This window comes from Hevea brasiliensis, chromosome 2 (assembly GCF_030052815.1).
Source record: "Hevea brasiliensis isolate MT/VB/25A 57/8 chromosome 2, ASM3005281v1, whole genome shotgun sequence".
Lineage (NCBI taxonomy): Eukaryota > Viridiplantae > Streptophyta > Magnoliopsida > Malpighiales > Euphorbiaceae > Hevea > Hevea brasiliensis.
Window position 1 is genome coordinate 77,698,531 of NC_079494.1, and position 13,944 is coordinate 77,712,474.

General features: G+C 31.3%; 1 protein-coding gene across 1 annotated transcript; it reads left to right on the forward strand.

The window, feature by feature from the left end:
* Positions 1-414: 414 nt before the first annotated feature.
* LOC110660865 (protein transport protein sft2) lies at positions 415-4,883 on the forward strand. Its single transcript, XM_021819312.2, has 4 exons — positions 415-800; positions 3,700-3,967; positions 4,075-4,179; positions 4,514-4,883. Exons 1-4 carry the CDS (start codon positions 601-603, stop codon positions 4,622-4,624), a joined length of 684 nt encoding a protein of 227 aa, XP_021675004.2. The 5' UTR covers positions 415-600; the 3' UTR covers positions 4,625-4,883.
* Positions 4,884-13,944: the final 9,061 nt, after the last annotated feature.

Consider the following 13,944-nt stretch of genomic DNA (forward strand, 5'->3'; position numbering starts at 1 on the left):
TTACTAGAGAAAGAAGAAGAAACCAGATAGCAAAGGTGAAGAAGGAAAAAAAAAAAAAAAAAAAAAGAAGAATAATAAGATGTAGTGGGGCAGCAGAAAGAATGAGATGTAGGAAAAAAAAATTAGGATTGGGAAGGAAAATAAAGAATATGTTGTAGTATATATAGGTAGTAAAACTATGTTAGTTTTGTGATATTGGTTGGTTTGGTTATTTTAATTTCTGATAAAAAAATCAAATTAAATTAAAAATTAAATTTATATAAAATATCAAACTGGATCAAATCACCTAAATCGAAAAATTAAACTAATTAGACTAAATTAATTTAATTTTTTTTTTAAATTTAAATAGAAAACGGCTCAACCTAAATTGTAACTTATCCTTCTTTTAAACTAGCAAACAATGATACTCGAACAAAAAAAATAATGAAATAAACCAAATTCGTTACTTTACCGACCTTGAGACGACAACGTTTGCTGCATTTGTTTCTTCATTCTTAATTTTCTGGCTTGAGCTCGGCGATATTCTTGCAACAAACATTTCTTCGACTTTTCGGCAAAATCTCCAGCTCCTCTGTTGGTATTCAAGAAAAAAAAAAGAGTATGCAGAAAATGGCACAGGGTTGGTTTTCGGGTGGTAGTAGCGAAGATCAACAGCAAAAACCCGCATCATCTCTATTGGCAGATTGGAACTCATACGCCGCTTCGCGAGATACTAATGAGAGCACTGGATCAAGCATTGGGTTCGATCTTGAAGCCGCTGTCCGTTCCGCAAACGACTCCGTTACGGGCACCTTCAATGTGTAAGTATATTTCTCTGGATTTGCCTCCCTTCTTTGGGCTTTATAGCTTAGTGGGTTTCATGGGATTTGCTTGTTTATAGCTGGATTTTATCGTTCCTTTCATTTGATGTTCTGTAGGTGAAATTTTTGGTAATTGATTTGTGTTTTACAATGGTCTTTTATGCTGTACTTTGGGTTTTTGAGTATTTGATGCCACTAGATTATGGGTACTTTTGGATTTTGATTGTGGCAATGCACATTTAGCTTGAATGGAGTTGAAAGCGATTATTTAGGTTTGCTTAATTTAGAAAAGATTCCCTTTAATGAAGGAGATAATTGAAGGGAAATGAAATTCTTGAGGGAATTCTTTCCTGGGTAATTTTGTGAAGACTGCGCACATATTGATAGTGAAAGGAATAGTAAAGAATAGAACGAGAAAGGAATAAGAGAATTTGTATTGATTTCTCAAGGAAAATTTGTACTTATAAGCCAGTATCCTCAATGAACTCTCAAGAGAATAAAAAAAGGGAAATAAATGAATTTAACACTACAACTTCGAATCCAGGAGCTTCCTTCTGAGCAAGACCAATGTTCTTGCCCCAAGCACAATTGCTAGAAAATTGAGAAGAAACCCAAAATGCATGCTTCTCTCCTCAATCTCTGTTCTATTTGTAAGCTCCTACATCCCCTTTTTCGTTTAGAATCTTCAGGTGTCATTCTATCCATAATCTCCTCTAACGAAATAATACCTTTTTCTCTTTTTCAATCTTGCATGCTTCTTGAATCTTAGTTGTTCTTTCTGTTAATATGATGATGGATTCCCCCATTCCCTTCTTTCTTCTATGATAAACTCTGACCTGTCCTGGGTCGTTCTTATTTTCTTCTGGGCATTTACCATGAACCATAACACATGTTAACGGAGGAGAAAAAAAATACAAAGAAATATAAAGGTTTTGCTGATCTTGGGGCTCTGCCATTTCCATAGTTAGTATATATTTTGAGTGAGCTAACTTACTGAGCATGGTAACTATGACATAAGATCAAACAAGTAAAATTACAAAATTTATATATTAACTGGATTAATTTACAACATTAACAAATTTATAGCATCTCAAATGAATAGAATATTGCTATTTTAGCTTGATTTTGTGTCAAGAGTCCTACATCAAAAGATAACAAGAAATTCAAAGGGCTTATAATGGTGAAGGGCTAACTACCTAATTGGTTAGTTTTAACCTTTTAGCAATGGTTGGTTCTAATCTGTGTAAACTCATCTCACTTGTTACTGACTCTTGCTCTACCCACTCATTCACCTTTGCCCGTTCAATCTCACTTCAGTGATATTTTGTCTCAAGATTGATTGATATGATTTGTCTTCTATGGTATGGTGGGTGATAGAGCTGAGGCATGTACTCGGTCACTCTCTTGAGACAAAGATGGAGATCAAAAGCAAAAAGTACTCAAAACTAAAGTCTGCTGCACCCTGAGGTCCAATAGATGGTTAAGTTGCTGTGATTGGATGAATAAAACACCATCCTTGCATAATCATTCTCTTGTCCCTACTCATTTGTTTTTCTTTATTGGAATGCTTGATGTGCTTGAAAGAAGTGATAAAAAATTGTAATATCATGAGGATTAATAGGTAGGCCTTATCCATCTTGCTGATCAATATAATTAGGATAATAAGTTTGTTCTATTAATGGTCAAGCAATCATAGGGTTAGCTTCCATTTACATATGAAACAACCTCAAGGCATTGTTGTAAAGAGGTAGACGCAAAAAGTCTGTAGGTTACAAAAAATCTTTACCAGAATGAGTCTTCTGGGGAAATTTTGATAACTTCAGTCATGTGGCACTCTTGTATAGTTGATAGCAGCTATCTGGAGATAAAAGACAAAAAGGTATGCTGTTGGTCCTGAGTTGTGCAAATAGTCAAGTTGCTTTCCTCCTATGGTTCTTTGAACTTATGATGCTCACTGCTTAGGTTTTATCTAGAATAAGTCCAATTGGTTAAAATAAAAAAAGTGCATATGAAACACCATTTCAAGACAAGTCAACTAAGGCAACTCAGCAAAGTTTGCTCGCAAATCACTAGCCATCTGCAAGTGATGTTACTCATGTTGTTGGAGATCTATCTTCATTTTCATTGTGTTGCTGCTTTCAATAGCTCTTTGTGTATCATATATTATCCAAATAGTACTTTATAGTCATCCCTTTATGGTGTGCATTGAGTCATTTCCTTGTACTAGGATTACTGATTGAAAATCTTCTTCTTCTTTTATTTATTTATTTATTTATTTTTTAAGTTTCAATTGATTATTTGTGAGCATGTGCTGATGCTTTATGTTTATAAGGAAGCAATACTCAGTTCCAACAATCTAGTACTTAAGTAGAGAGCTGAATAAATTGAATTTGGTGGATGCTTTGTTATTGATTTATTGTTGGTCCAGAAAATGTTTAATGCAAGTTTGACCTCAAGAACTAGGCATGATGTCTTTACTCTCTTGATTGTATCTCTGTTGGCATGGTAACAAAGCATGCTTTTGCTTATGCTGGGTACGTGAATTCTGTAATATGCTCAATAGATGAACTTTGATATTTTGATGGTTCTTGAATTTGTAATTCAGCTCACTAAGCACATCTTAGCATTCCTGTCGTTGAGGGAACAGATAAGCTATATCATGTTAACTTTTGTTTTCTGCCTTCTTGATCTTGCATCCCAAATTATAAAGACAGTTGTGCTTGTGTATTATTGATAGTGTGGACTAATCATTGCTGGTTTTAAAATGTTTAAAAAATTCATCTTGTTTTGTTTATATTTAATTTAAACAATGGCAAAAAAAAGTATTTCTCAAGTAAGGTTAGTGAGCCCACAACGTATTAATGCTCTTTTTGCATGTTCCTTTCCATTGTTTGTTCAGGGTGTCTAAAGGAGTGAGAGATATACCTGGCAATTTCCAGTCTGCCACCAGCAACATTCCTTCAGGAAAAGCTCTCATGTATTTTGGTTTATTTCTTGCAACTGGAGTGTTCTTTGTTTTCATTGCATTTGCGATGTTCCTGCCTGTCATAGTACTGATGCCCCAGAAATTTGCAATATGTTTTACACTCGGATGTGTCTTCATCATTTCATCATTTCTGGCACTCAAGGGTCCCAAGAATCAATTTGTTCACATGACATCCAAAGAGGTATCTATGAGAAGTTGGTTACACTTTTCTCTTAGCTGATCAACTTAAATGGCAATTCATATCTAATGCTTGATTTTGTTTTTGACTTCTCGTTGATATTTATCCAGAGACTTCCTTTTACATTGGGATTCATAGGCAGTATGGTGGGTACTATATATGTCTCAATGGTGCTTCACAGCTATATTCTTTCTGTGCTTTTCTCCGTAATACAGGTACTAGATTTCATGATTCCCTTGAGCAGATTTTAGTTGCTTCTCTCTCTTCTAGTTTTGTTTTCCTTTGGTTTTTATCTCTTTTGTTCTGGCTTGAGATGTTGTTCCATTACAGTTTCTGCAATCCTTTAGCGATCCATCAACTTCCCACAATTGATCTAAAAGTAGGCATGCAACTAGTTGTCTATGTTTTTGCATCATATAGCAAAAAATTTTCACTGTTACTGTTGTATTTTAATTTCATATGTAATGATAGTAGAGTTAGCCTTTATCCAAAGAAAAGAATGGATAAAAATAGTCTTATCTGATGAAATTAATATCATTGTATTTGTAGGTTCTTGCACTTGTATATTATTGCATTTCCTACTTCCCTGGTGGGTCTGCTGGAATGAAATTCCTCTCCTCTTCCCTTGTATCATCAGTGATGAGATGTTTTGGGAGGTGAAGTAAATTTTCAATCTGTTTATGATTACTTTTGTAAATTTTGTCAACCCTCTCCCCCTTTTCTTCTGTTAGTTTTTATTTTCTTTCCCCTATTTAGATCTTACTAATGCTACTTGGAAACTTGGAGTGATGAGAGATTTTTCTTACTAGCAGCTTTAAAACTAATGCTGGCATGTATTATTATTATTATTTTGGTTACTTAGAGGTCTTGATTTGAACAAACCATATTAAATTAAACTTATTTTATCATTTTAGTTAAATTTTGATTTTTCATTAAGAATTGAATTGGAATCATATTGGGATTGTACTAAATCCTTGCTAAATCGAAATCAAGTTAAGAATTGATTTTTACACTTTTATAATTTTTCATATAACTCTGCCTAAGTAGTTTGCACTTAGCCGGTCCCAAGTCCTGATAAAGGATGAGGGTTGTGGTAGGTGACAACCAATTTAAAAATTTCGTCACACCTTATGATATGGATTCAAATGATATAAACGTTGGGGTGTCCTCTACTTACAACGCGCTACATCGGAGCCCGAGTGTAGTGAGAAATATGCAAGGGTGTAGGGTGTTCACTGAAAGCAACGCGCCATGCTGGCGCCCGGGTGTGGTGTTAAGTGAGCAACGGTTCCCACTTCATGGACGGGTGTGGGTAAAGAAGTTAGTCCATAGGACAGATAGTAGAACAGATAGTGGAACATGAAACAAGATAGACATAGAAAACAATAGAAGATATCATAGAAGGAGACCAATAAGGAAGGAACAGGATAGGAGGAGGATCAAGGTTGGTACTTGGAATGTTGGATCACTTACAAGAAAATTAATGGAGCTTGTGGATACCTTGGAAAGGAGAAGGGTGAATATTGTTTGCATTCAGGAGACTAAATCGGTATGAGAGAAAAGTAAGGAGTGGATAATTCAAGGTACAAACTGTGGTTTACCGAAAAAGAGAAAAATAAGAACGGAGTGGGCATAATCATAGACAGGACATTGAAAGATGCAGTAATAACCGTGAAAAGAGTAGGAGATAGAATTACACTAGTAAAGCTAGTACTAGAAGGAGAAACAATAAATGTAGTTAGTGCTTATGCCCCATAAATAGGACTAGACAGTGAGAGTAAACAAAGGTTTTGGGAAGATATGGATGATTTAATGCAAAGCATACCGAATGAAGAGAATGTTTTCATTGGTGGAGATTTGAATGGACATGTAGGAAGTGATAGACAAGGTTATGAGAATGTTCATGGAGGTTTTAGTTTTGGCAGTTGAAACGAGGAGGGAAAAGCATTCTGGATTTTGCTATAGTATACGACCTAATACTAGCAAATGCCTACTTTATAAAAAGAGAGTCACATTTAGTGACTTTCAAAAGTGGGCAACATAGAAGCCAAATCGACTTTCTCTTAACCAGGAAGACAAATAGAGCTCTATGCAAGGATTGCAAGGTCATTCTAGGAGAGGATTTAACAAGTCAACATCGGTTGGTGGTTTTGGATGTGAAGTTTAGGAACAATTCAAGTAAGGTTAGAAGAAATAGTGTAGCTCGAACAAAGTGGTGGGAGTTCAAAGCAGTAAAGCAAGTGAAGTTAAAAAATGAGCTTCTCGAGTCCGAAGTATGGAAGCTAGATATGGAGGCCAATGATATGTGGATACAGATGGCATCAAAGATTAGAGAAGTAGCTAGAAAAGTACTTGGAGAGTCTAAACTACATGGACTACCCTTAAAAGATAGATGGTGGTGAAATGAGGAAGTATAAAAGGCAGTAAAGAGAAAAAAAGGGAATAGTATAAGAAATTACCTAAATGTGATAATAATGAGGCATATAAACAGTACAAGATAGCTAAGAAAGAGGCAAAAAAAAAGCAGTTAGTCAAGTAAGAGCACAAGTCTTTGAAAAATTATATGAGAAACTTGAAACTAAAGAAGGAGAGAAAGATATTTATAGATTAGCAAGGAGGAGAGAAAGGAAATGTTAAGATCTCAATTAAGTTAGGTGCATTTAGGATAAAGAAGGAAAAGTGTTGGTGAAAGATGAAGACATTAAAGAAAGATGGAGAAATTATTTTAATGATCTCTTTAATAATAGTCAAAATGGTAATAGCGTGAATATAGACTATAAAACAAGAGAAACGAATGTGAATTATACTAGAAGGATTAGATCTTTAGAAGTAAAGGAAGCACTTAAGAGAATGAAAGTGTGTAAAGCCTGTGGACTCGATAAAATACCAATTGAAGTGTGGAAGTGTTTGGGAGATATGAGAGTGTCATGGTTAACTAAATTATTTAATAAGATTCTAAACTCAAAGAAAATGCCGAATGAATGGAGGAGTATTTTAGTACCTATCTTTAAAAATAAGGGAGACATACAGAGTTGCTCAAACTATAGGGGAATTAAACTCATGAGTCATATTATGAAGTTGTGAGAGAGAGTTGTGGAGTATCGACTACGTCATGATACTTCTATCTCTCTCAATCAATTCGGTTTAATGCCCGGTCGTTCAACTATGGAGCGATCTTTCTCATTAGAAGTTTGATAGAGAAATATAGAGATGTGAAGAAAGATCTACACATGATTTTTATTGATTTGGAGAAGGCTTATAATAGTGTTCCAAGAGATATCTTATGGAATGTGTTAGAACAAAAGATGGTATCTATTAGGTACATACAAATGTTGAAAGATATGTATGAAGGAGCAACTACTATTGTGCGTACAGTGGGAGGGGACACAAGAAATTTTCCGATCTCAATTGGATTACACCAAGGATCAGTCATAAGCCCTTACCTTTTTACATTAGTTTTAGATGAATTGACAAAACATATACGAGAGAGTATTCCTTGGTGCATGATATTTGCAGATGATATTGTTCTGATAGATGAGACACGAGAAGGAGTCAATAGAAAGTTAGAGCTTTGGAGAAGTACTCTAGAGTCAAAGGGTTTTAAGTTAAGTAGAACAAAGACAATACATGCATTGCAAGTTCAGTGAAGGCCAAACTGGTGATAGGGAATGAGTTAGTTTGAATGGAGTGATACTGTTCCAAAGTAATCACTTTAAATATCTAAGCTCAGTCCTTCAAGTAAATGGGGGATGTGAGGAGGATGTTAGTCATAGGATTAAAGCCAGATGGTTGAAGTGGAGACGTGCCATGGGAGTTTTATGTGATCGCAAGATTTCCAATAAGTTGAAAGGAAAATTTTATCGTACAGCCATCGTCGGCTATGTTATATGGTAGTGAGTGATGGGCACTGAAAGAGTCTTATGCGTCTAAGATAAGAGTTGCAGAGATGAGAATGTTAGGTGGATGAGTGGTCATACTAGACTAGATAAAGTCCATAATGAGAGTATTAGAGAAAAGGCAGGAGTTGTGCCAATTGAAGATAAGTTGAGAGAAGGGAGATTGAGATGGTTTGGTCATGTGAAGCGTATGTCTCCAGTTAGACAAGTATAGCACATTAGGTTAGAGGATAGAAAGGAAAAAAATGATAGACCTAAATTGACTTGGAGGAGAGTAGTACAACACCTAGAAGCATTATACATTTCTGATGATTTAATCCAAAATCGTTTAGAGTGGAGAAAGCGAATCTATATAGCCGACCTCAAATTTTTTAGATAAAGGCTTAGTTGAGTTGAGTTATAATTTTTATATATATATATATATATATATATATATATATATATATATATTATAATTGTGGACTATGTAAAAACTAATATTATGTTTCATTCCTCTACATTTTCTTAATAACTTTAGTCACAAATACATTAATCATTTTATCATTAATTATTATATGTATTATTATATTATATTATATCATACTATTTTCATACTTCTTATAATATAATAATACATATAATAATTAATGATAAAATGATTAATGTATTTATGACTAAAGTTATTAAGAAAATGTAGAGGAATGAAACATAATATTAGTTTTTACATAGTCCACAATTATAATATATATATATATATATATATATATATATATATATATATATATATATATATATATATATATATATATATATGAGTAAAAAATAGTTGAAAAGTACCTTATATTATATATTGTGAATTCATCACTAACTTCAAAAATTAAATGGTAATTCAGGATATTTTACATGGAAATTATTTGAAGCATCGAATTCGACTTGAAATTGAAGAACTAAAGAGTTAAATTAAACAAAAATTCAAATTTTGAAAAATTGAACCAAAATTGTGCTGAAATTTTATTTTGATTTCGACTTCGATCTCTAGATAAATTTAAATTGGAGCCAAAATCAAAATTGAACACCCCACTAATAGGCACAATTTTATATATTAATTAAGCCTCTTTCATTTTCCTTTTTAATTTTAAACTTATTAATTCTTTTTTTAATCATGTGTCCCATATGTATATATGATAAATTTATTTTTTTTAATAATTATGTATTTTGTAATTATTAACTAATTTTTTTTATTATATATTAATTATTTAGTATTAAATAATTTAACTACACATATCATTAATGATGTATAAATATTTTTCTTTTTAAAAATATTTTAAAATTTTTCGTTATAATAGTAAATGTTACTGTTAATATTTTGATGCCCTAAAAATTGAAAAAAAAGTTGTGTTAATAATTTAAAATTATGAAAAGATTTTAGATTATATTGTATTATTCTTTTTCTATATTATGATTAAAGTTATTTTTCCAATTATTCAACAAAGATTAATAACAAAAAAGAATTTGTATTATCAACCTTAATTAGTTTGGGAGTTTAATTGTTGTTGTTTTTAAAGTGAATTTATTGAAGTAATTAATTTTATTTTGTTTACATTAATTAACATATTAACCTGAGAAAAAAAAAGGCAATTAAAAATAATAAAAAAGCACCTGCCAAGATATATATCTCAAAATTGCCATCCATTACTCCCTAATTGTCCTATAACTCATGAGAATTGTTATTTCAACTCCAAACACCCAATAATAAATTGAAATATATGTTCATATACCAATGATATATAATAAAAATAAGAAAAATTATGACACTAATATCATGATAAACTAATATATATATATATATATATATATATATATATATATATATATATATATGTCTTAAAAATGACTTTACAAATGTGTACCACTTAATATAATAATTTTGTTTACTAAATTTTTTAAGCATTTCAAAATTTCTAAGTTTACAATTTCATCTATTATAAAATTCTACTCATCATATTATATATCTTTAAAAATTAATATTTTTTAATTAAATTTTAAGTTATTTAATTAAAATTATATATATATATAAAACAAATAAAATAATTAATTAAAAATCAAAATAAAATAATTAAATTTAAATTTCATATATATTATATATTATTATGATGTATATTTAATTAGTAAATATATAGCATAAACGCTATTTATAAACTTGAATTTATATAACATATATAAAACTCTTAAGCATACCAACAATAAAATTCTTTTAATATATTATATAAGTAAAATAATCAAATTTAACAATTATATATTTACTTCTGATTTTTCATTTGATTTGTTCAAGAGATTCATCTAACTTTTAATTTTTTATTTGATTTGTTTAAAAGTTATAACTCCACTTAACTTCGTACATCTTCAGTTAGAAGAAAAAAAAATGCACATAATGCAAATAAAAGAGGAATTCTACAAATTTTAAAAAGGATTATTTTAAAATAAAATTATAATTATTTTATAATAATATAAGTAATTTAAAAATAAAAAATATTTTTATCTATTCATAAATTTACTCATCATTCTTATTTTTATACAAAAATCTATTTTTTGATTTTTCTTTATTTAATATATTATAATTATAATTACATCGATATATGAATAGCATTTCATATAAAAGTAATAATATTTTGTTAAATTTAGATTTTTATATTTATGAATTAATAATTAACATGTAATTATTTTTTATTAATTAATTAATCTTTCTATATTTTTATATTGTTAGTTTATAAATTGCCTAACGTTTAATAAAAAATTTGTTATTAAATAAAATTCTACATTGTTAAATTACGTTATCTTGCATTCTTGAACAAAATAAAATTTTAATTTTATAAATAATTTAAAAGAACCCTTCCCATTTTAAAATTATTTGGATTACTATCCAATTAAAATAGAAAGTATTAATTTAAATAATTATTTTTAATAAATACTGGCATTCTAATTGTTATATTATTTTTTAAATTAAATATTTAATATAATAAAAATATAAAAAAAATCCCATTTTGTTTTTGAGAAATAGAAGAATCCCACTTATTTTAAAAACAAATTTAGGATTATACTTGTCCAATTAAAATAGGAGGTATATATTCATTTTAATATTTAAATAAAATTACAGTAAAAAAATTATATTACTAATTATAAATTATTAAAATTTGAGTGATATTAAATTTTTAATTGTCACGACCCGATCCCACAAGCCGGACCGGCACTAGAATTTGGGCAAGTATAAAACCCCTAAGGCCTGTAGTAAGCCTTACTGTTCCCAAATCTATGACCAGGGCTCAAAACTGAGGCCCAATGTAACACCCCTTACCCAATCTATAGTGTAGCCGAGCAAAGAAACTGAGGCCCAATGTAACACCCCTTACCCGATCTACAGTGTAGCCAAGCAAAGAATGCTACATCCTGTGTCGGAGCACCTTATCTTGTCTTGTTCTATTAATTATTGATTTAATCCCATTTTATTTTAGAAGTCAATATATTTTTAGTGGAGAAACAGATAGAATTTCCCCTGTTTTATTAAGTTGTGACCTGTTAATTTAATCACCTGTTTAATATCTCATCAATAATCATATATTTCCAACTCAAAATCTCATCATCATTCTCTAATTCAAATCATAAAACCAATTCCAGTCACATCCATTTCATAATCAATTCATACATGAAATTTACTAAGTTCATTAATTTACATTATGTACAAATTTATTACACAAATTCATAATTTACATTATAACTTAATGAATATTTACAATATACAAAAATAACTAATATGGCTCGTGGGCCTTACCAAAATGCACTGCTGGAGTGAGGTGACACACTAGACACTAGCTGCAAATCTTGACTCCAAAATCCCAGTTTGATGTTTACTGGGTTTTATTTCAGTGCCTACGCGTGGACAAACCAATGCGCTAAGCATTTCTGCTTAGTGATGCAATAATACAATGATGATATAATATACAAATAAAAGTAAAATTTAGGATATCAACTCTTTCTAGCACATTATTAATTAATCATATAAAGATTTTGAATATGCTTCATTTTGCTGATCATTGGGGACATTTATTTAATTGGGATTTTTCTTTTTCTTTATCTTGATATTCAACTTCCTTACTTCATTTCAACACATATTTAATCTCATTAGTACTTTTCAATGCCCAAGTAACCTATAACAGATTGATTGGACTGGATAAGCGAGTATCACTACCACTGGACATGCTTGTGCCTCGGGCCATCATACCGTGGGACACATAATGTCAACCAGGTATGTAACAGAATGGCTAAAAAGCCATGATAGCAATCGGGCATAAAGCCATATACGTCATCATGTAACAGAATGGCTAAAAGCCATAATAACAAAAAGGCATAAAAGTAATGATAATAGAATGGCACAAGCCATAAGCAGTACTACAAATCAGAACCCTATTGGCATGACAATCTATCCAACCCATATATAAAGTCTAGGCATACATGGGCAACTTAGCATAATATGTATTTATGACTTGTATTAATTCATCTTATGTGCTATTATTTGTTCATACCATTGTTATTCTGTTTGTGATGGGAACATAAGTCCCAATTACATTTTCATATGAATAATGTGCCCCACAATTCATTTTATGTTGTATACATTTCACATTTCAAGTTATTCTGAAACATTTCATGAATTCCAAAGTTTGTGCCTTAAAATCCCCTAGTAATCTGGCCAAGATGTATAGTCCTTTTGGCCATACTTCCTCCATAGAAGTTATTCCTTTATATATTAACTTCAATTTCCTTTTTGAATTATTGAATTTGAGGTTTTGTAGCTCAAGATATGATCAATTTACTAAGACTGGTCCATTGACCAATTCCTGTTACAAAACAAGGTAGATTCTGGAACTTAAATTTATCTAGCCATTTGGACAAGTTACAGCCATAATTTGGCTTAATGTTCTTCATATGGGTTATTCCCCCATGTCTTATGGTTGCACAGGTTCAAGAATCACTAAGTTTCAAGTTATGTACGGTGAGTTATGGCAATTTAACTAACCTGGACTTATGAACCCTGTACCTCCAAGATTTCAGGTTCAGATCAGTCTTCACAATTCACATTCAAGGTTCTTACACTCAAAATTTGAGCAAGGTTCCTAAACCAAAGTCGTACCTCTATTTCTTAAGTTTTCATATTAGTTTGGCTCATCCCAATTGGAGTTTTCTAGTGGAAGTTATAATATGATTACTATCTAGGAGTCAAATGGCAATTTGCACTAAGTGCAGGAATTCCAAGATTGGAATTCCTAAATTATCCTACCAATTTCCCTAAGTTCCTTTAGGATTTGGGTTCTGGCCAAAACATAAAAGTTGTAGTTTAGGTCTTATGAGGATTTTGGCTTTTGAATCATTGCTTTTGCAGTTTTGTAGGCCGAGTTATGATATTTTTGCCACAATTAGTTTTGTACCCTGAAATTTAGGATTTCCAGGTCAGGTTTGGTCCAGGCAGGTTTGATGGACTAACTTTGCCTAGCAAATTGGTTATTTTTGGTTCATAACTGGGCTCTGAGTTCTTCATAAGAAATGTTCTCCTTTGTTTCAGGAGTTCATGGGTTCAAGAATCAGGTCAATTGAGGTTTCCTAGGGTGAGTTATGCTCATTTTACTAAACACTATTCATATGATCATTCTATCTAGGTCCAGAATGCCACATCCAGATTCAAGCAAATTTTAGAGCATCCTAGGATCAGTTTCTAGGTGAGCTTTCTTCATACCATTTCTAGAATTATGTCTAAGGTTTAATCTTCAATTAGCCTCACACCAATTGGAGCTATGTAGCTCTACTTATGGCCACATAAACACACTGGACTCAGGGGTCCAGAATTCCTGCACAAAGTTCACACTTCTAATTCATCCATTCAACTCAACAATCAACTTCAATTTGCAACCAACACACATCAATTGGTCAATATTTGACCTCAACAACATCAATGAACATCATATCATTAAACCCCCAAATTTCCCTTCAAAACCCTAACTACATAATCTCAATTCCATGCAACCACATGCAATTTAACTCATAATTCATATATATTCA